General features: G+C 36.0%; 1 protein-coding gene across 8 annotated transcripts in view; it reads right to left on the reverse strand.

Moving 5' to 3' along the window:
- Positions 1–25000, reverse strand: part of tei (irregular chiasm C-roughest protein teiresias) — a 233198-nt gene that overhangs the window by 39637 nt on the left and 168561 nt on the right. For 7 of the 8 annotated variants that reach the window (XM_035888315.2, XM_035888312.2, XM_035888310.2 and 4 more), the window contains 2 exons: positions 18307–18453; positions 14687–14959 (listed from right to left, as the gene is read on the reverse strand). In XM_035888315.2, the coding sequence (XP_035744208.1) occupies positions 14687–14959; positions 18307–18453 (420 nt within the window). The remainder of the gene's footprint in view (positions 1–14686; positions 14960–18306; positions 18454–25000) is intronic. The other variant, XM_035888314.2, reaches the window with a different exon arrangement.

The following is a 25000-nucleotide window of genomic DNA, read 5'->3' on the forward strand; positions in this document are numbered from 1 at the left end:
TCTTCAATGACATTCATTATAAACGATCTTTGGTGTTAATACTATAATTGGATTTTTATCCAATTAACATCAGTCTTGATTCTAGTTATAAGATATAATGAAAAATGTATAATTATTGATTGTTACGAAGATATAAAAAAAAAATTAAATATAAAATGGCTACTATAGTTACATTGATTTATCGTTGTGCTTTCGATCTCGCACGATGTTTACTCATCTACGACTTGATTATAACTGATACGTGAAATAAAATGAGAAAGACAGAAAAACAGAAGAAAACAAATATGTAAAGGTCATAACGCTACGCAATGATGATAAACATTCGTCTTAATATTTTCCAATAATTTGTTATTATCGTATTATTCGAAAATACTTGGAATTACTTCCAGCATTAGTACTACATCGATCTTATCATTATGTAGCACAATTAATATATTTATTTTTATTGTCTATTATAGTTTATAGAATATCATGAATTGTATTAATAATTTAATTTTTATTATCAAAGTTTTATAACTTTCTTGTACGTCTCTTTACTTCAAAAAAAATTGTTTTCAATCTATCTTCCTGCTGTTTAACACGTAATAAATCGATCTATTTTATATCTACGTTTATCTTTAAAAGCTTTGATCGAACGAAGTAACGTTGAGCAACGATTTTTCAACGACGATCGCATCCAATTTTGATATTGTCGAAAAAAAATTTCCGAACAAGTTACCGTTATGTAACATTCTATAGTAAAACGTTGCATTTACTATATATGTTTCAGTCTGTGAAATGCAATATGACTAAAACAATATAAATATTCGTTACCTCCGACGATGAGTTTGTACTACGTTTGCTAGAAATACGAGCGTAAAAGTACGCGTGCGAATGCTAGTACGCTTGCGTTACGCGACTGGACGTGCGTGGCAAGACAGCATCACGCTTTAAGAGTAATGGAAAGTTACGTACATTTCCGTTGTTTGAAAAATGCAACGTGCATGGCTGTCTACATAAAAGATGAAAAAATATATCGGAAAAGAGTGATACGGAACGAATCGAGTTGTTGCATTGTGAATATATGTACATATATATATATATATATACATATATATATATGTACATATATATATATGTACATATATATATATATATATGTACATATATATAGTATATACGTTTCTTAATATTCTAATACAAAAGAATTATTCAATAATAATCGTTATGAATGATTGATAAATAAACAAAACAAAACAAAACAAAAAAAGAAAACAAAAAGAAGAACAAAGAAAAAATTAGAAAAAGCTGAAATGTTTGTCCTAAAGTAAAAGAAAAATCTAACGCCAATTAGTAATTAACTTCGATAAAACGATTATGAAAGTGGTTGGAAACGATCGATCAAATAAAGAAAGAAACTCCGGTAAGCTTGAATGATGAACAGTGCGTGTCTCGAAAATGTAATTAACCGAAAAATCAACGCTGCAAAATGCTTTTTTAGGAAACGAAGATCACCCCTTCTTGTATATTCTGATAAACTGGAAAATAGGGCAGACGCATAGTAAATAGAGAAGGGTGGAACGAATTATTGCGCATCGAACGATTATCGATACGAAGGGAAACGATAAAAAGCGAGGACCGATAACTGTCCAACGAGCGTTAAATTATTATGCGGGATCACGTATAAGTTTACTGCAAATCCTCATGGTATGGTGAAAATCAGATAAAGAGAGATAGAGACAGAGAGAGAGAAAGAGAGAGGGGGATAGAGAGAGAGAGAGAGAGAGAGAGAGAGAGAGAGAGAGAGAGAGAGAGAGAGAGATAGAAAGAGAGGTGTATATAGAGAAGAGGAAACAGAACGAGAAGCTCTAATTTTCCGCTCGAAACGTTCATCCCGAATTAACCGTGTCGCTGGTTCACGCGAGCGAATAATAATTTCCTGACATGACGCATCAGGTTACTCAAATCTGGAATTAACTTATCTGTATGTTGATACACACCTGAGAGAACGAACACGCGAGAGAGGCACGTGCTTGACTCGAAAGCTCTGCTCATGAAAGTATATATATCGTACTGTATGATTTGAAAATGGATGGACGTCGTTGTAGTCCAGACATGAGGAGAGGAGAGGAAAGGAGAGGAGGAGAGAAGAGATGATAGGAGAGAAGAGAAGAGAAGAGAAGAGGAGAGGAGAGGAGAGGAGAGGAGTGAATAACGTGGACGATGGTGATGAAACTCTGGATGTCCGTCTAACAAGACCTGACTTACACCTGAAAATACATTCTATTTACACTCGCAACGTCGGACGAACGCAATGCGTTTAAAGCGTGACACATAAACTACAATATTTATTACGTATCATCTTATTCTTTCTTCTAAAATTTCATTTTATCCTCATCTTCTTTTGTCTGTTCTTTTCTTTTTCTTATATCTTTGTTTGTTTGTTAGTTTGTTTATTTCTTTCGTTCTTTCTTTTTTTTTTTCTATTTTTTATCTCTTTTCAATATACCGAATCTGGACGATTCAACGATTTAAATCAAAGAAAGCTTGATACATACCGTACACGTTTGTTTCGATGAATTATTCATGGAGTATTTTCAATGAGAATTTTTAATCGAATACGTTAGCTCGATGAAAACGACGTTGAATTCGATGACCGCAAAACTAAGAAGGAGGATCTAGAAAAGACGCTTCGTCTACTTTCGTGTCATTAACTTTTCAACGCTGTTATGTACGCATAAAGAAAAGGACAAAGAGAGAGAGAGAGAAAGAGAGAGAGGGACCGAGAATGAGAAAGACGGAAAGAGAAAGGGTGAGAGAGAGAGAAAGATAACGAGAATGAGAAAGACAGAGACAGAGAGAGAGAGAGAGAGAGAGAGAGAGAGAGAGAAGAGAAGGGCGTTAGGCTAAGCATGAATTATGAACGCATTACGGTTGGAATACGGTTGGGATACAAATTGATTTATGGTCGTGGCGTCGCGGCGCGCATATCTAATATCCCTTGGTGATATTCTTCGGCTCTGGGGCAAAGGCGGGTCAGGGAATACGATTAATCTGCATACTGGATTCTGCGGCAGATTCGCTAATAACGCTTTTATGATATTCCGGCGTGAACTTTCCGGCTCCGTGTCGCCAACAGAAGGAAGAATCCGACGATTGTTTTCCAAGACGTTTCGACAAGAGCGACTTGAATATAACAATCCATTCATTTAATCCTTTTCACGCAATTAAATTCAGATAGTTAAGAAGATATTGTTAAAAGTAATAATATGATGAGAAGGCTGATTGAAGTAATAAGTCTTTTTCTTTTTTTCCCACTTTTTTCTTTTCTTTTTTTCTTTTTTTTTTCTTTTTTTTTTTTTTTTTTTTTTTTTTCTTATTAACGCATAAGATATCGCGCGTACACACAATTATCAATATAACTATGATATTCACTTGAATTGTAACATATTTCTAATAAATTCGAAAAAATTAAACTTTATATATTTCATTCACATTCCATTTCTGTAATTCTATATTATTTTTTTTTTCTCTTTTTCATTCCAAGTATCATCAAATATAGCCGATTGAGATTGTTTGCGTTATGACCATATAATATAACGAGAGAAAAATCGTACAATGTTTGTTGAATTCTATAAATTCGCCAAAAATTTAAGTCCTAGAAAAAAAAAAAAAGGAAAAAAAAATATTACCACCGAATATCGACGAGAGATTCGACAATCGGATGAAAATAAAATTAATAAACAACGGACTACAACGAGTATAAAACTCGTTGGAAATTTCTCCGTGTCTTTTAACATTCCCTCTCTGGTGCTATCGATGGTTCGTCGAAATATTCACACGAGCGTCAGCGCTTCGTTGAACAGAGTTTTACATTTCGATGAGTCCTTTTAATACACCCGATAAAAGCCGTACCGATAAAGTCGGCCACGTCGAAGATACAACTACGATCGATTAATGAGCCGAAATATGTAACAACTCGAGCGAATTTTATTTAATTCTCTTCCCCATTCCTTTCTCTTCATTCCCCTCACCTTCACACCCTTTACCCGACTATCGTTCGTTCGAGAGCCACCACAGTAGCCTCACCAATCTGCCGCCCTCGTTGCCCGGCCACCCCCTTAACGATGAAACGCATTCTGGACGCGATCCGCATGTTAATTACGCGCTTATTTAATTGCTACGGCGATCATTACCAACCAAAATGTCTGCCAATGCAGTTATCCTAAGCATAATGCCATCGGTACGCCGCGTTCAAACGAACTCACTGGAATATTTTACGAGAATACGGCGAGAAAATGAGTTCACATGAAAAAGAAAAAGAGATGATATAGATAAATGGAAGAAGGAGAAGAAGAAATAGAAGAAGAAGAAGAAGAAATAGAAGAAGAAGAAGAAGAAAAAGAAGAAGAAGAAAAACAGGTATCGTACGAAAGCGTTGCCTTCTCGTGCTTTTCCAATCTAGAGATCTAAGTAACGTACTTGTTCGCAATCTCGTTTTGTGCTCGAAATTGTTCAATATTAAACGTTTCTTGTCTCGTATCCATATAGGATAATGCAAAAACAGAGTATAACGAGTAGCTTTTTCTGCAAACGCGAGATAGAGAGAGAGAAAGAGAGAGAGAGAGAGAGAGAGAGAGAGGGAGCCGCTTAACGTTATTATCGTCGAGAGTAAAACACAATATTAACGAAACGTACAACGTACTCGCGAAAGGCGATCCTTAAGGGCGTTCTTAAGCACTAGTGTTGTAATTAAAATCATTCCTGTTACGATCTAATTTCACTTGCAATCCTATATTATTTAATCACGAGAACCAATAGATAATAGAAAGACGTCACACGATAATCAGATTTTCTGATCGATGATCTACGAAAATAAAAGAATATCGTCGGAGTTTGCAATCTCTTCAGCAATTTGCTTCGCGAAAACGGAATTAATCAGGTATCGATCGAGGCCAAAGAGAAGAAAGGTCTTTTTTTCCCGTGGGTGGAGAGCCCTATGGTTGCCTACACACCCAAGGGAAAAGTGGAAAGGAGTGGGGAAGACTTTTGAGAGAAAGAGAAGAGGGATTCAGAAAAGAAGAGGAGGGATACACGTGACAGAAATGACAAAAAAGGTAATCCTGTCTGACGGAGGCTCGGTCACAGGGGAGAAGGAAGAAGACAGAGAGGAAAGAGGAGGCCACGACTGAGAGCCATTGACTTCGGAGACCCTGTTTTCTTCCTTCATTCCATGCCATTCTGCTTCTTTCACCCTTCTTCATCCCTGCTGTCCGATGATTACATCCAGACTCACCCTCTGTTCATTGTGGTCATCTCCATCTCTTTTCTCCCTCCCTCTCTCTCTCTCTCTCTCTCTCTCTCTCTCTCTCTTGATATTTCTTTCTCATTCTTTCTAAACCATATCTATTTACGAGAGAAGTAAAATGTCCACGCGTAGCAACTTCAGAGAATAATGTAATTCCTTTCTTCGTCGTTTCACGAGCCGATTAATGAGCTGGATTTATCGAAGATTACGTCCGGGAACGAACAAATTATGGCCCTTATTGATTAGCGTCTGAACCCAGACGACTTTCTCTCTCTTTCTCTCTCTCTCTCTCTCTCTCTCTCTTTCTCTCTCTGTCTAGTTTCTCGCTCTTTTTTTCTATACGATAAGAGTCCACTGGGATAAATTTCTAAAGGTATCTCTTTCATTTGAGGACTTTTCTCTTTTTAGATTCTTTTTTCTCTTATTCTATCGGATATACGTCACAATTAAATATTACTTGGTTATTTCCTTTAATCTTTTTAATTTCCGTTATTACTTTAATTACACACGATGTTCTTATTGAAAATTTTCATCATATTTAAATATAGATTATTTTAAAAAGTATTTTATCAGACATAGAGAAAATGATAATAAGTAAAAAACTGTATTTATAAAATGATTAAAATAAATAAATATATATATATATTATATATCCAATACATCGAGAGACTATCGTCCGAACAAGGAGAATTAATTTTTATCGATAGTATATCACTCTTACGGAAAATGTATCCTTTAGACGAAAAAAGAGCGTCGTCGAAGAAATGGCTCGTTCATCATCACCAGGATCCTGCTACTTGCGTTATCCGTATGTATGCACGCAGATATATGCTTGTGTTAGTAATAGCACGAGCATGTAGTGCATCGTCCTGCTACTCCCCGTAAAAGAAAAGCTTTCATCGCCGAACACTCAATCTTATTTTTTTACTTTGAAAAACTTTCAGATCCATTCCTTGTTCTTCTTTGCAATCTTTTTTTTTTTTTATCGTTGCACGATCGAAATATCGACAAGTCAAGCTTCTCTTTCTCTCTCTCTCTCTCTCTCTCTCTCTCTCTCTCTCTCTCTCTCTCATCCTTTCCAAATGGAAAACCCAAGCTTGATTCTGCACTCAACATCCGGCAAAGGCTGATAACCTTAATGGTCTTTCATAATTGTCTTCGTTGACGGTAGAGCGAGATGGAACGAACATACCGAGAGTGAGAAAGAGAGAGACAGAGAGACAGACAGAGAGAGAGAGACACCGAGAATGAGAAAGATGGAGAGAGAAAGTGGATAAGAGAAAGAGAAGGATAATGAGAATGAGAAAGAGAGAATGAGAGACAGACAGAGAGAGACAGAGAGAGAGAGAGAGAGAGAGAGAGAGGAGGGAAAAGGAAACAAGGCTAGTAGTCCTGGCTAGCTCGGATTTTGGCACGACGCATTGGTCAGTTAAGGGAATGCACTTTACGCTATATGCGCTGGCAAGAGGACAAAGCTACTCTCTTTCTCTTCCCTCTCTCATTCTCACCCTCTCTCTCTCTCTCTCTCTCTCTCTCTCTCTCTCTCTCTCTCTCTTTCTCTTTCTTTCTTTCCCTGTTTTTCTTTTTTTTTCTACAGCAGCGGCAATTACTCCCCCTCTGGTCTAATTTGAAATTCTTTAACTTTGCTTGGATACGTTTAGAAAAAAATGGTGAGTGGTGTGGTTTCAAGAAAAAAAAAAAAAAAAAAAGACAAGACAATAAAAAACACGTATGTGCCAGGGAAATTAAGAGGGACAAAGATGAAAAGAGAGGAAGAAGAAGAAGAAGAAGAAGGAAAGAGAAAGAGAAAAGGGAAAGAGATTATTCTAGAGGTATTATTAAAATGAGTAGTAGTCTTATAATTTCTTTTTTAAAGCGCAATCCTCTTCTTCTCTTCATATCTCTCTCTCTCTCTCTCTCTCTCTCTCTCTTTTTTCATCTCTCTCTTTCTCTCGCTTTTCCTTTCTATCTTTTCTCATGCACGATTCGGCTTTGTTAACCGCTACTAATAAAACAAATGGCAGCGAATATTCTGCGGTATTGTTTCCAATTCAAAGGAACGAATATAATGTTATATTAATGAAGTCCATAGATTTTCTATCCAATATACCAATAACATTTGCCGTCTGTTTCATATTGAAGTTATATGGAGGATGATTTAGATTTTTCTTTTTTTTTTCTTTTTTTTTCGTTAAACTGTGCCAGTATATTTTATGGGGTAGAAATAAGAAGAGAAAATATGTTATTTAAACATAACATTACGAATGCTTGCTTTATTAAAAAGTTAAATGAAATGGCAAGAAATTTGCTTTTATCATATTAATATGGCATTCTATTCACTGTGTGAAAACTGTGAGAAAACAATTGAAAATAAAATTTATAACAAATCTGTCAATTCAAATATATATATATATGTTCGTGAAATCAAAAAAAAAAAAATTATTATTTTCCATTAAGAATTGATGAATCGATAAAGCAAAAGAAAAGTCTTTTTTTTTATAAAAGAAAAATATTTTTAATAATTAGGTATATGTAACAATTATATATCACAACAAAATCCTAGATTTCATATAACCGTAGTCACTTTTATTTAATTTTTTCATTTTTCTTTTTAGTATTTATCGTTCACACGTTAAATATAATACCGTACTAATAATGGAAACAAGTCCGTTATCATTTCATTTAATTTTTGTTATAACTTTAAATAAACCATTTGTAAGCATATATTTATTATATAACATTTTTACCTTATTTTTACTCGCAAAATATATTTGCATAGTACGGCGTAAAAAAATCTGTATCATCCTTATATATCATATATATATATATATATATATATATATATATATATAAAAGAGAAAAATAATAAGAAAAAATGAACTTGAAATTAAATATAATTAAATCAGATTCATGTTTTTCTACTAAACTATTTAAAAAAGTAAAACATCGTTGATGATAAAAACGAGATATGGAAAATATACATTTAATTGCTTGAGTTCTTTTCAATCTTAACAATGTTGGAAAAGTCTGTTAGCGATCACGTTACGCATAGAGTAAAAGTGTAGCAATGTTGTAGATAGCAAAGGCATTATGTTTACACGTGTTCGCTGCTGTCGATCGAAAGCAACGACCTTTTAGGGTCAAAAGGTCTTTCATCTTTGGTTCGCCAATTCAATGCCGAGAACATTTTGTTAATTGAACGAAGCTTCGTGTTAAAAAGAGAACAGAAAAAAGAACCTTCAAAATAAAAGAAAGAAAAGAAATGAAAAGAAAAGAAGGGAAAGGAAAGAGCGAGAGAGAAAAAAGGGAGAAACTAAAAAAAAATAGTAATATAGTACAAAGCAACCTAAACGCGATACTGAATTCAAGTCTTATCTTCATCCTAAACGAAAAGGAAAATAAAAAATGGAATAATGTAAACGCGTAAAAAGCAAAAGGGAAAAGGAGTCTCGAGATACGACAATGAAAAAGACAGAGATTGGAGCGGGAAAAAAAAGGACGATTCTCGGTTTGTTCGTATCAGAGGGTGAGTATGCGCCGGGAGGTATGGGTGGTAATAGGTGGAAATGAACTAACTGGACGGAGGATTCGCGATTCGTGAGTTTCCGGGACTTTGCCTCGTTAGACGGCAATTTTTATTGACAACTCGAGGATTTTTATAGTTAGGGATAACAGTAGAGGTCGACGTTTCGCCATTTACATCCCCTCAAACCATTCGTTTCTTTTTCTCTTTCTTTATTTCTTTCTTTATCTCTGTTTGTATGTCTGTCTGCCCATTCGTCTGTCTATCTATCTATCTGTCTCTCTCTGCCTCTGTCTGTCTATCTCTCTCTTTCCCTTTCTCTCTTTCTCTCAATTTGTTCTACTCGTTTTCGTCCGAAATGTTTCGCTTCCCATGGGTGTACGACGTATCCAGCGTTACAATTTGTTGTACTTTTTACGATTTCTTCTTCAATCCCACCCTATTCACCTTTCAAATGTTTTCTTTTTTTCTTTTTTTTTCCTCTCTATGTCCCACCAAGTGTCGTATATAGGGCATTGCGGGTACTCTTTTTTCTTCATACGCTTATTCCGTTCCTAGTATTTCTCTTGCTCGTCCGTAGAAAAACCGTTCGACAACTCGAGAGAAACGTGCCAATTTTGGAACAGCTGTATTTTCGATTCGAAAACGGCGTACATCGAGCTTCGTAAATGTTATATCGTGAGAAGAGGAACAATGAGGAGGAGTTAATACCAACGGGATCTTTTTAAGTAGTCGCAAAGACTGGAAAAGAGACGTTTCATTTTGTAATCCCTTTTTCGTAGGACGTTATTTAAAAAGCGTTTCTCTTGAAAACGTGCAAATACTCTTTTTTAACGATGGCCCATAAAGACGTAAAGATGGTATCCTACGTGAACGGAAAAGAGAAAGAGAAATATCCAAGGGAATATAGCAATAGTATCTATATATATATATAAATATATGTATATATATATATATATATATATATATATATATATAAAGGGAAAATTGAATCATGCGAGATAGAAAAGGTAGAACAAAAAAAAAAGTCTGGAAAAAGGCATTGAGTAAAGCAGAATAGAGTAGAGTAGAGTAGAGCAGAGCGGAGCTGAGCTGAGCGGAGCAACTCGAAAGCGAGAAATCCGGTCGTTTTCGCAGCGGGACGTAGATTAAAAAGTAAAAGAGAGGAATGAGAGAGATAAGCCAATCCCGAGCTCGTGTTGGTGCTCGATTAATTTCACGCCACTATCGTTTACAGCGCCTCGAGTGAAATTTCGACTTATTAAAAAATTCACGGCACGCCTTGAGCTATCATCGGCCGGCTGTGATGAGAGTAAATGTATGAGAGCGAGAAAAAGATAGAGGAATCGTATCCCTCTATCCTCGACGATAGGATCCTTCTTTCTTCTTTTCAGCACTTTGATCACGGAATCATGCCTTTGTTCTTGGTGGATCCCTTATGCGTATCCCTCTTGTAAATCATTCAAACACCTAGCCCCTTCTTTTATAAAGCGTTCGCATGGCCGATAGTCCGGTACCGAGCCGGCAAATTAATTTGCATCTTGACAAAGTGATAAAACACTAGCGGAATTATTCATGCGTTCTGACATAGCGTAAGAGAGAAAGAAAGAGAGAGAGAGAGAGGGGGGCGGGGAGAGGAAGAGAGAAAAAGAAGAAAAAAGATAGGAAGGTTGTACAAGATTGTGCCTTTTACGTTCGACGGAATTACCTCCGACGGGATTTCTTTACGAGCAAGTTAATATAAATGTAATTGTGTTTCGCGAATGTACTTCTTCTTTTTACTTACACTTCGGCGAAGAAAGAAAAGGAAAGAGAGATAACAAAAGAGAGAGAGAGAGAGAGAGAGAGAGAGAGAGAGGATTGGAGCAATATCAGAGAGAGTTTGCAAGAAGTAGCGTTCGTAGACGATTACGGTCCTCGATTAAACTTGACTTCAAAAACTGAACGAGCAACGGAAAGAGAAAGAGAGAAAGAATGTTCCTTTTTATCAGAAAAGAAAAAGGTAAGCGAGATAACGTGGAAATAGACGGTATCGAAATACGCCTCGAGCACGTTCGATGTAACTGCCGTTTTATCGGGCATGCCGAAAGAAATCCGGATGGCGAAGATGGCTCGACGAACGTCGACTCGGCAAAAGCCACTTATGAGAAAACTACGTTGTGCGTTGAGGTTTTATTGTGTAACTTTGGAATCCGTCGTTCGCCGTTCCGTAATCCGCTCGCGAAGTCCGGGAAGAAAGAAAAAAGGGAGACGGAAGAATGTGATACGCTTTGGTCCAGCACGTCGTGAAGATTTAACGAAGGCTTAACGAGTCCTGTCCGGACTCGAACGAACGTCCCGTTACGTCCTCTCGGATTCCACTTCCTTTTTTCTTTTTTCTTTTTTCTTTTTTCTTTTTTTCTCCCTCTCCCTCTCTCTTTCTCTCTCTCTTTTTCTCTTCACTTTTTCTTTCTCATCTTCTTTTAATTCATCGCGTTACTCTTCTACGGATAAGAAGATCGATATTATTTTACTTAAAATATTCTTTTTATGCTACTAAAATTCATCGAAAATATTTAACGATTTAGTTTGCAGTATATAAAATAGTTGATGTAATAAAGACCAAGGAACATTAATTAAAAAATTTTTATATGTATATATATATATATATATATATATATATATATATATATATAAATATATATATATATATATAACTTTCTACAGTTAATTTTTATTGTGTAATTATGTTGAAAGGGAAAAAGGAAAAAAAATTTTATTCGTCGAATAAAATGAGAAATATTTAAGATAAGGGGAACGTTTTAAAAAGTCTCATTGTTTAACTCGTACTTATGAATTCAATGAGATACAACGAGCTGTGAAAAATGTTTCTTTCTTTTCAATCGAAAGTGAACGATGTTGTTGTTTTACTTTCGAGATTTATATGGCTTTTCTCAGACAAGACTTTGAAAGTAATTGTTGAGAATTGTTTATAGGTAATCGTAAACAACCTTCTATAAAAATAATGAATGCAAGGAATACTTTTATTTCTTCTTGCATTGCAAATCAATACACCAATAATAATAATAATAACATTATTTCCGTAAAAGCTTGATTGTTCGTGATATGGAATAAATATAGGCAGATAATGAATTCTATTGTTAAGCGATTATCAAAACCTTCGTATTTATCTATATATGCATTTAATTAATACGCTATCAAAATAAATAATTTATATTATTACTGTTATAGAAAAAATTTAATTATTATACCATCGTGTTTTTATGAGACATACACGCGCGCGCATGCGCACATATGCACAATTAATAAATAAATTATTTTACATTCGTTTGATCAAATTATCGCATACGTACTTTACATATTACCTTTTAAATTTCAAAAAAATAATGTTAAAATAAAATATACGAAAAGGCTGAAACAATTTTAATAGATGATAAGTTTCAAAGTTTTTCTATCTTTTCTCTCTTCGTCGTACATATTGGTTTCTTTGAATATCGATTTTAATGACAGATATTAACCTAAACTCTCGTCCGAATTAAATGAAAGCAACGACGGATAAATCTTCGATTCCATCAACATTTGGCCATATTAAAAAGTAAGAAGAAAGTTAAAAACTTTTGAAACATTTCATATTTCAACTTTGTATCGTCATCCTTCGTACGTAGGTATCCTTATCTTCGAGGCCTAGTTATCAACAAGAAGAAAAACTTGTTCGTCCGGTATGCCAATTTGAAAAATGCTGCAAGTTGGAATAGGTTGAACGAATTATACTCAAGCGAGATAGAAAGATATCGAATAAACGTCGTAGAAAAGTACATTAAGTCAAGAGGGTCGATATAGAATCAAGAATATCCAGGATTATCCGAAAAATCTTCTTTTTTGTCAAGTACCCATTTGCATTTCCTTCGAGTCGAAGCTCGCGTCGATGGAAATGGAAAATGGGACGGTATTGATTTTCGCGTAAAGATTTTCCGTGCGAGGACAGGAAAAATAATGCCGTTTGTATAACGAGGATACATAGAAATCCGATTGGATTCTCTCTCTCTCTCGAATCTTTCGCGACTCGATCTGTACACGATGATGTACGACTTCCTTTTTCGATCTCGTACGTTTACCTACGGTATATTTGTGTGTTAGAAGTATCCTATAAATCGTACAACTCAATAAGTATTTTAAGTTCTATTGGATATTTAAAAAGGAGAAAGTAAAGATAGAGAGATAATATTGGGTATCTATGTTAAAGAGGAAAAAAATTATCGATGATATTAAAATCAAAGAAGGAAGATAAATAAAAAGAGGAAGGACGACAGAATGATTTGAAAAATAGAATGTAGAAAAAGAGACAAAAAAAGGAAAAAAAAATGGATGAGAGAAATAAAGAAAGAAAGAAAGAAAGAAAAAAAAAAGTAAGCGTAGGAATAAAGTGGTACGAGAAAAGTCGAGAAAAACTATAAAGCTTGTCGTCTTTTTATTTTCTTGATAACTCAAGGCGATATGCGCTATCATAGAGATGACTGTGGTAAGACATTGGCGGTGTTAGTGGTTAAATGGAATATTGGAATAATCCGAATGAGAGGACTTACGAAGAAATCATTTTTATGAGGGCCGTCGTGTCTTTTCATTCCGGTTGGAAAGGACGTAGAAAGCTCTTTCGGTCTTCTCCTGAGCTTACGGCCGAGCGAGCCACCTTACACGCACGAGTTGCCTGAGCCGCAATCAATAAGAAGCCGGAATTGCTACGGCGATTGCTTCGAAGGGAAATGTTAGAGGAGAGGGTGAGACCGAGAACGAGGAGGATTCTGCATCCATCATCGACGCGTAAATAGGACAGGAAGGAAAAAGAGGAAAATGAAGAAGAAAAAGAGTAGGAAGAAGAAACGAGTATCCGGCTTCGTTGCTTACGGTAACGATGACACGAAGAAAAGAGAAAGATGGAGAAGATATTCGATATCATGGAAAGACTCTCGAGACCTTCGACGTTCGTAACAAGAAGAATATTTTTCAAAGGCTTCTTCACCGTGTCACATTTTTTTCTCTTCTATTAGTTTTCCAAGAGGAGACAAGGCGTCAGAGAAAATTCAACGTAAGGTAAACTTCACGAGTAGCTTTGTTTATCTCTCTATTGATATATTATAATAGAATTCGAATTGGAATTCGACATAGAAATATCAAAGAGCTTCCCTTTTCTCGATTGAAAGTATAAGAAAAAAAGTATATCGAAGGGATCGAAGTTGTTCGTATATTTCTAAAAGTAGGACCGTGTCCGTGCACACGATCGCACGCATGATACGTGTTCGCAACTGCGGAAGGAAAACAAGTTTATGACGCGGAATGGGAATTGGTGTGCCGTAAAGACAGCGCCACAGCGAACGTATCGAAAACGACTACTTCTACTCTGACTGCTCGTTCCGGCAAGCGTGCGACGAGGGAGATCTTATATTTGGATGAAAAGAGAAGAAGAGAGAAGTAAAGAAAGACAGAAAGGGGAGTGTATTGGAGATGGAGAAACAGGCTAGAGCAAGCATGGCTCCGATTTTATCGTCGTCGCCGTTCTTTCTCGATTCAGCCCTGGCATCGAGAAAACTGCTTTTCTAACCTCGAACTCGAACTGGAAGTCGTTGCGATTGTCGCTCTGAACAAGAGGTGGAGGATGTCGTTCTTGCGCGAATTTTGCGTATATAAAGGATAATTTTCGATTTGTAGAAAGAGAGAATTTTCGTAAATTTTCTCTCATAGATCAGGGCTTGTATAAGTTATCTTTTACATCTATCTGGAATCTCAATAGTTTACACTATCCTCGTAGACATAAGATTTTTAAGTTAGTTTAGAAAAAAAGAAAGGTAGAGAAAAAAGGAAAAAGATTTCGTATTACTCACCGGTGACCTTAATATGGTAAGGTAACTGAGCCCTCCACGTGTCCTGCATTTTTCGATCAGGAGCAACGCATCTATACTCTCCTGCTTCCTGATAGACGACCCGGCTCAAAGCAAGAGGACCTGGTCCACCTACTGGATCCATTCCAGGTCCGTGACCCCAGCATCCGCCGTCACACTCGAGAGTCACCGCCCCGCCAATCTGCACCTCCATTCTCCTTGAATCGGTAGCTTCTCCGTTCAACGCCTCTGCCTCGGTCTCCATATCTGGATCATCTAAATGCCATTGATTTAAATCTCTCGACGAGCAGCGAAGAACGTTCGATGCAGCGGAGTACCCACTTCTTCCCATCGCGTTACATTTGCATTCGGAAATAGAAGAGTCTAACGTATGGAAAACTATACTCGAGGATGGCTCGCCAACATAAAACAAATATACTCTCTTGCGTTTCTAGAACATACGTACATACCTACGAACGTGAAATCGAAAAATACTTCGCGCGTGCTCTTTGTCGTTCCAATAATTTCCTAAACTCTCTTTCTCTCACTCGAGAAAATAAGAAAAAGGAATAAAGGGAGAGAGAGAGAGAGAGAGAAAAGAATGAAACAAAGAAAGAGAGAGTCCATGGAAAAGCTTAGGAAGAAGCTTTCACATCGTCGCCAAGGTCCAAATCCTATTCCACGCTGAAATACACGTCGAGTGCCGACAACGGACCGCCATTTTCATCGATATCAACGCTATCCTTCGACATCAGGAACCAACCGCACGTACGAAGGATAAACTCGGAGCAATGGTTCTCTATCCGTTCCTCCTCGCGTGCCGAGTTCAACGAAATCCTTTCTATACGCGGCCGCGACTCTGGAACGCCTTGCCACGTCTTGCTCATACCTCCCTTTTCCGATTCTACCTACGGAATTATACGACTACGATCGTTTGCTCTTCAGCTAACACTGTGTCCACATCTACGGATCGAAGAGGAGAGAGACGAGAGATAAAGAGGATGATAGAGAAAGAAAGAGAGAGAGAGAGAGAGATAGATAGATACAGAGAGGGAGAGAGAGAGAGAGAAAGAGAAAGAGAGAGGAATCAGCGTGGATATTCGTATCTCTACTTGAGAATTAGAGCCGAGTTGGTACGTTGGAATTCGCTCGAGACGATGAAATAAGAAAAACGAGAAAAGACTATTCCTTGGTATGGGGAAGTAAAGAGAAAGAGAGAGAGAGAGATAGAGAGAGAGAGAGAGAAAGAGAGAGAGAGAGAGAGGGAGAGAGTGGAAAGAGTCCTTTGAGTTAGCAAGCTGATCCTCTGGCTCATCCTATAGCAAAACAAAGGGATCAAAGTACTGGCTGCGACGATAGGAGGAGGCATTCCAACCTATCCCCTTCCATTCTCCTTCTATGTTCTTCCACCCATCGAAACTCATACCACTCCCTTCACCTTACAACTCGTTTGTCTTGCAGTTTGTTCGGAATTTTACGGCAAACACGCTAGTGACACTTTAAACAAGCAGGAATTAAGTAAAAGGAGGATGATGGGGGTGTTGAAAGGGGGTTGGAAAGATGAGAAACGGAATTTGGCTCGAGCAGGTTTTTTTTTTCTTTTTTCTTCTTTTCTTTTTTTTTTTTTTTTTTTTTTTTTATTTTTATTTCACAAGGGGGAAGAAATAAATTTTAGCATTTCTTAACGTTTATTCGGCGTATTCTCGTTATTCTTGAATTTAAAACCGTCTGTCTGAAATACTCTAAAAAATGTTCATGGTAATTTTCTTTTATTTGATTCTCTCAGTAAATGTCTAGAAAGAGACAGAGAGATAGAGAGAGAGAGAGAGAGAGAGAGAGAGAGAGAAAGAAATTTGTGCAATAAAACATATACCTATATTTACAACGCAAAAGAAAAACATTTTAACGTCATTGGAAGAAACGAAATTACATCGTGATCGTTATTGTGTCATCGTTCTTATCCTTCATTCTTCACTAAATAGTATGCAATTTGAAATTTAAGCCGAAAACGCGTATCATAGTAACGTAATCCATGGATAAGTAATCCACGAGGAGATCCGTATGGGACTGAGTTATCCATGTAATCGATAATTTCCATCGTAGAGTAGCAGTTAGTTTACAGGCACTCGCGAGCCATCCAAATTGCGTAGAGATTAGGTGCTCGGAAGCCCGTATCCCTGATCGTCGGGCGAGGAAACACAGACGAGAGTGGAACGTTCCGTGTATATAAAGCTAGGCGGAGAGAGGGATAGAGGGATAGAGAGAGAAAGAGAGAGAGAGAGAGAGAGAGAGAGAGAGAGAGGGCTGGGAAATGCAGAGGTTGGAAGAGCTTTGAGATGCAAGGGTCGCGTTCTAGTTATAACGAGACTGGATGGGGACCAGGTAGGAAATTTGCAAATTTTCACGACGAGGCACGGATAATTTCCGGTTGGCTCGGTGGTTTCCGTCCTTGACAAATGACTGTGGTTTCCGGTTATCGGTCGACACGACGACTAGCTTCGCATTTCGAATCAGCGAGAATCTCTCCTCTTGCTCTCTCCGAGAATTGGAAGAGCCAAAGATGGGATAAAGCATATAATACATAACATCTACGATGTATGAAATAGAGATTAAAAGATAAAAAGAGAGAGAGAGAGAGAGAGAGAGAGAGAGAGAGAAAGAGAAAGAGAGGAAGAAGGAAAGAGATTATTACTAGAAGACAATACCAACGTTCATCTATCTACTTAAGATCTATGTTCTATTTTCTTTCCGAATTATTGGCCATCGTACAACGACGATCATGGGACATGTATACAGTACTTGTACCAGTGTATAGAGAATAATCGGTCCATCGCATCTTTCGTTCGATTGCGCAACAACGCTACCATCGACGTACTCTGATTTTTCTTCGAACGGCGTTCGAAGATGCGAGCGATATTTCGAGATAGCGGTATCTCGACATATTTACGAGCTTTCTCATGAAATACGACGTTGTAGAGAACTGACGACGCGAAGATCGAGGAGGTTGAATTTGTTCGCAAGTCGTGTCGCTTTGGGAAGCAAACTCTTCGATAAAATGTCCTCGTCGTCGTTCAAGCGTCTAACTTGAAAATGAAAAATCGCGTGCGATCTACATACATAGGTATCTACTTTGCTCATTTATAAGTATATAATATTACATATATGTACGTATATTCGATTCCGACAAGTTCTAAGCCAAAAGTTATTCCCGCTCCAATTATCACTGTACGTTACAAATTGCTTTCCATACGTTGCTATCTTCTCGAGAGCTTACCGTTCGCTAATCAGCGAAGAGAAGCCGATAATACGAGCTTCGTACGTTCGAGGATTAAAGTATTTCGAGTGGTAGACGCAGTGAACGAGGAGTTAATAGATAATTTCTCTTCCTTCGATATTCGAAGATCACGATGTACATACGTTGCTTATGCAATCGTGATATAACCATGCAAATGACAAGATGATCTTGCAACGTGAATATATATCTACGATTGATCGAGTACTGGGACGAGGTTGAAGTAACCATTTAACGAGATTTTGCCTTCCTCTCACTTTTCCCTTCCCCTATTTCGTCCACATTTAATGATCGATCGATTAATTCTATGATACAGTAACGTTTTACTCACAGCGAACATTCAGAAAATAACCAATACTGGTGAAAATTCCGAGCATGTGCCGAGTGTAACATTTGTACCAGCCGCTCTCGGCACGAGTGATTTTTGTAAAGTTCAACCATCCGTCATCGCTCTGCTCGACGGGAAGTAGTCCATTGTCTGAAACAAAAGGTGAAAAACTGCTAAAATACAAAGACGAATTAATGGGATAGACATAGAAAACAACACGCTCGAAAGATTTACAAGTAAACGCAAAAACTTTTTCGTCCATCTCTGTCTTTTCCTCTCGAAAAAAGACGTTTCTCTTCGTCGTCTAACGCTTCGACTCGACAATATCGATACCTTTTTCTTCCAACTTTTCGTCTCCTAACGACACTCTAACGACGCTTTTTCTATCCATTCCCGGAATACCGACGTTAAATCAGAAAAGGTATAACTCGTATCAATGTGCGACGATCTTATCATTTACAGAGAAGGACTGCACCGAACGATTCACTCAAATCAATTAAATGAAATTTATCATTGTTTCCGATTAACATTATTATATCGTATTTATTGATACTTCGATATTGTATAAAATAATAAAATATATGTACATAAATATATCATAACGCGATTGTACGATCGTATAATATAATATTTATAATCCGATAAAATTAATAAAATGTATTGATATTAATATCATCTGGTATATCATACAACATTTAGAAACGTTCCACCTGCTTTGCTATTATCATTTAATATATATCTACTAGATCGGACTCAAATATATTGAATACATACTTATGAATTATTTTCAAAGTCATTTCCGTTACGAATTAAATACATATGTTCCTCATGTTCGCTTTAATAATCGCCGAGATATTTCGTAATCGAATAATTAGATGTACAGCGACGTTCAATCTCTGAATAACTTAAATACATAAATAAATTATTAATTCTCCTTACTATCTGTTAAATTTGAGCTGTAGAAAATTCAAGTCACTAATTCCATTGTCATTAACAATGTTGGAAAAATATAAAAGAGAATTATCGTTGTTGAAAAATCGTATTATACTCTAGCATGAAACATTTCAAAAGGATTTTAAAAGAAAAAGAATGAGAGAAATAGAAATGAGAGAAAAAATAAAAAAGAACTCAAAAATGAAAAATAAAAGTTTAGACGATACGATGCACGATAATAGGAAGATTTAAATCTTTCGGTATGCATGAACTTTATGAATCCTATGGTACAGTCCCCCATTATATGGTAGTGCCTTCGAATGAACAACGATTCAGGAGGGGATCGAACTTCCTATCCCTTGGGCGGTTTCGCACAGCTGACGCTCCCGTACGTTTCTCGCGAAATGTCCCTCGACCAAACGTATCATCCCTGACAAATCGTTCGACCGAACAGTGATAAATTTTTTTCTTCATTCGAACTGACAGCGTGCTTTATGACACGAATATTACATCCTGATTTTATGTCAGCCCTTTTCGCGTCCTTCGCTGGGATCCTCAAATTCAACGATATCGTTTGAAATGCGAATTGTTCGTTTGCGAATTATATATACTACCTCTTTTCCTTCTCCACTCCCTCTCTTTCCCATCTCTCTATTCCTATGGTTGCTTATTAGAGATGTTCGCTAATTAATATCGTAATTATATTTTTCTCTGTTTTTTGTTTTTTTATTCTTTCCCTTTTTTTCGCGACGACATGCTCGTCAAAAACGACATTCTCGTTTATATTATATATGTATACGTCCTTAAAATTGGGTTATAGATACCGCTTTGAAATGATACTCGAGAGAGCCGTTTCTACATCCCTGTGTGAAATAAATGCAAAAAAATAATGAAATACATATATGATAAGAGAATAAATCCGAATTTCATAAAAATAACAATATGTACTTTAAGACCGTCACGGACAAATAATGCAATATATGTCCTTTTCTCTTTCTCTTTCTCTTTCTCTCTCTACCCTCCGTCTCTTTCTCCCCGTTTTTCTCTTCTCTCTTTCGTTCTATTAGTCTTTATTTCTTCAATTCCCGTATGTAGGAACGAACAATTTATAAACATTATATTATGACTGGCTATTTCCACAGGACACTCACGATTTTCGGGGTAGGAAGTCGAGCAAACATACAAAAATAGCTCGTTTATGTGAGGCGTAGAAAAAGAAAGAAAGAGAGAGAGAGAGAGAGAGAGAGAGAGAGAGAGAAAAGAAAGCAGTAGAAAAACATTTACCACAAAGATTGGACGTCCCAGAGTTTATACAACGCTTCATATTCCCGTCGATCCGTCCGAGAAATTGAAGACCCGAAATTTTCTCGAGATAGCGTCGGCAAAGAACGCTTTGAAAGGAAACGAACGTGCTGCCTCCTCGGGGCATCTCGATTGGGACGTTTAATAAGAGCAACCGTTCCAAAAAGAATCTGCGATGGAAAGTTCTCTGGTCGATGGTTGCAATGAAGAGAAGGGCCGACTGGGGGAAGCAGCAGGACGAATTTATGATGGAAGAAAGAGAGAGGGGGAGAGAGAGAGAGAGGGAGAGAGAGATAGATAGATACATAGATAGATAGATGGAGAGAGATAGAGAAAGAGAGAGAGAGAAAAGGAGAAGAGACGAAGCCTGGGGCAGGTACGTGCTTCAAAGGATATTAAAGTATTTTAATTGCAACGGATTTAGCGGAACGCTCGAAGGATTTGTTCGAAATCATCCGATTGGTTCTATGAATAGGGATTAAGCTCTGCAACGAGACGGGTTCGGGGCAGTTGGGCGAATTCCAAATGTCAGAGGCGGAAGACAGAAATAATTGAATATTTAATAGATAACTCGGCTATATCTATGCGTATTGGTACTTGCTTCTGTATGTACGTTTACAGTACATACATACATATATATATATAATATATATAATATATATAATATATACATATATATATATATGTATGTATATGGATTCTATATAATATGCGCCCTTATACGTTTGTATGTATATGTATATGTAAACCGACGAGGATGAGAGTCGATACGACCGCCATCCGTCATCGCGATAGAACGTCGATTTTTCTGTCGGCCTTGTCTGCTTCCCGTAGACACCGATTAATTATACATTCGAGGAGAACCAACTACGAAAAAGAAGAGATCTTAAATTTGGTTATTCCTTACTAACACCATCACTTTCCTTGTACTCTTCTCACACAATGCATTTCAATATTTCGAGAAGATCAAAACTACGAATTAATATTATACATCAATCTCTTCATTCGCATCAACAATTCGTATTATTAGATTTGTATCTATTCAAAGCTAATATTGATTACGTAACTAAAAAAATTAGATAAGTCTAACGTAATTAAAAAATAAGATAAAATAAATATAATTATACGTTACTTGAGTTAAGACGGAATAATCTTCAATCTTGAACGACCTTCGCTCTATTACGACTAACGTAAATACAAACAAAATAGAAAGAATATAATTCTGAAGAAATAGAAACATAAGCAAAGAAAAAAAAAAAGAAAATAAAAAAATAAAAAAAATAAAGAAGAAACTAACTTGTTTACACCTATTGAAGTATATTTGCGTCGTAAAATTAAACGTGCAAAGATGAAAAACGAATCAGCAAAGATATTTGATTCGTTGATTACGAAAGGGGATAAAATGATTTTCTAACTTTCGTAATAATTTTCGAGATTAATTAAAACGTTATTAAGCAATAATTTTCGTTTTCGTTAAGATCACTTTCCCGTCATTTTCGAATAGCTCGTCGATGGAAGCGTGCCGATAGCAGCTCGTCCATCATGTTTCTTATCATTCTCCCTCACGATTGATCCAGGCACGAAATGATGGTCCCAGCTGCTCTCAGCATTTTGTGTTGATTCTCCTTAACGAGACTAGAAAGAAAGAGTGAAAGAGAGAGAATATCGAAGGAAAACACGTTCTGCATCATCCATGGTCTATTCTTTTCGTCATCTACGTACTTTTATTCTAATAGAAAAAAAGATCTTCCATTGTAAAAATAAGGAAGCCTTTTGTCGTTTGTCCTCTGCGTACTCCTATGCGCATATATTTCTTTTTCTCTCTTTCTTTTTTTCTCTTTCTTTTCCTTTTTTTTTTCTTTTTTCTTTAATTATCAATTCTAAAGAATATTGAAGTGCTAGTTATTTTCAGGAAAGAGTAATGGAAAATGAATTTGTTAGAAAAAATACAGGACATGAAAAAAAAATTGAAATGGAATAATTCGTTCCATTGCGATTTTATATCAAAATGCATTCTGATTCTCTGAAATATCCATTAAATCACAAAGTAAACTATGTTCTAACGTAGATTTGATGCAAATACGTTAAATTTGGGTTTGCTTTTATCTTGTTAAAGCGTACGGCAAGTAAATCGAAGTTTAACGAGGTTAGAAAACGGAAGAAGAGGACTTTCGAGAGGGGGGAAAAAGCGTCATCATTCAGCTACAAGGCAAATAAAACGACGACTTATGTGGAACTAAGAAGTTTAATTATAATAAGTAACCAACAATCATTTCCTTTGTCATTCATTTGTTCAAATCTGAATGATTTAATAATATTTTAATGAATTTTAAACACGATACTTTCGAAAGCTTTTTAATGAGCACAATTTAAATGTTTGCTGCAATATAATATTTAAGTAAATGTACATATGTAAACGTGAAACGATCTAAAAACAAAATAAGTTAATATGCGAAATATAATTTAAAAACAAATGCATTGTTAATCAATCAAAAGAACTGACATATTGGCAAGACAAATTCATTTAAATGAATTATATAAACGAACGTACATGAAAATATTCTAAAAGTTTGTCATTATTTAAAAGTAAATGTTAAAAGCGTACACGATCTCGGGTATCATTTAATAACATCTACGTGAACTCTACAGAACATTTGTGAAAAATGAATGGTCTATTACGTTAACAATTTAACATATTTAAACTACAATACAAACATTATTGAACTTTTATGATATTTCCATTAACGTGGACACGGACATGAAAATTCCCAAAAATTACAAATTGCAATTTTCTATAATATAGAAGATGAATTGAACTCGATATTTCCAAGTGGAACACAATCGTCGATGTTGTAAAACGTTAGAGAAAAAAAAAGAAAAGAGAGAGAGAGAGAGAGAGAGAGAGAGAGAAAAAAAAACTCTGATAAAAGGTAGAAATCTGCGAAAGATGCAGAAACTGAAATTGCAAATTTCAACTCGGTAGAAAGTTTACTTCGCGGCCGGTTAACGAATGTAATGGATTCGTTTCTCTTAAACGCTGCAGTCTAATCAAGAAAGTGGTCTCTCAAGTGAACTCCGAATTCTCTCTTTCCTTCCTTTTTTCCCTTCATTCCTTTCTTCCTTAATGTCTTGGCCTTGCCTCTCTCGTATCTCGATGCACTGATTGACGTCGGAAAAAAGAGAATTATTATGCTGCGGCGAACTTTTACCACTTCGCACGACGGCAAATAAAAGTCAACCTTTTATTTCCCTCTCCCCCTCCATCTCTCTCTCTCTCTCTCTCTTTCTCTCTCTCTCTTTCTCTCTCTCTCTCTCTCTCTCTCTCTATTTCTTTTTCTTTCTATCTCACGCGATACGATCGTGGTTACGTCTTATCGCGATTCTCAACCGGAAATACAACAGTTCGAGTGCTGCGATAAAAATACTACCATGGCGTTAAGTTAAAGGAGAAAGTAATAAAAAAGTGAAGAGTCCACGGAAAAAAGTAAGAAACTGGTCGTAAGATAAGGAATAAAATCAATTTTTATAACCAACCAAAATCTAACGCAGAATCCGAGCTAACAATGTTGATACTCTAAAATTTTAGAAAGAACTGAAAACTATCATTCGATTAGGTAAGTTCTTGTACGATGTAAGTTTTAACTCATAAATATTACCGTAGAGAGTAAACATTTTGAAAAAATGTAACACTAATTTTTCTCTTGCTCTCTCTCTCTCTCTCTCTCTCTCTCTCTCTCTACTTTCTATCTTTCATTAGACAAAGATAATAATAACGCTTCTTTGATAAGAACTAAAATATGATATCTACGAACGATGCAAATATAATTTTTCTCTTTTTTCTCTCTCTCTCTCTCTTTCTCTCTTTTAGTTCGTTTCGAACTTCGCGACTCGATTACTTTTCAACTTTGTTTCAAACTTTCAACACGATTGAAATTCTAACGGATAGTTTAATTATTCCAAAAACAAATCCAAAAAGGTTTATTGGAAGAAATCAAAGTTTAAAGATTCGTATTATTTTCATTCTTATTTGAAAATCGATTCTACGAATCCTGAACGAGGTAGTGATATTCTTGTAGAAAAAAAAAAAAAAAAAAAAAGAAAAAGAAAAATAAAAAAACAGAGAGAAACAGAAAGAAAAATACGTATATTTTTCTTATAGGTATATCGATTAAAACCAATAAAACAACGTGATCAAAAGTTTTATTCAACAATAACAAAGTAAATGTAAACGCGACAATTTAATGAAAAATAGAGAAAAATAATATGCAAGATATATTGGATTTTATTATATTTTACCTTCTTTATCATCTATTTTATCAAAAAATTAAAAGTATCTATTTTTACGTAATACAAAATATGAATGGGCTACATTCAATGAAATATAAGATATTATTTTAATAAAAAAAAAACAACAGCATTATATAAAAAAAAAAAAAAAGAAAAAAAAACACCTGACAAAACG

The sequence above is a fragment of the Vespa mandarinia genome, chromosome 2, assembly GCF_050613455.1.
Source record: "Vespa mandarinia isolate Hongniang chromosome 2, ASM5061345v1, whole genome shotgun sequence".
NCBI classification, from domain to species: domain Eukaryota; kingdom Metazoa; phylum Arthropoda; class Insecta; order Hymenoptera; family Vespidae; genus Vespa; species Vespa mandarinia.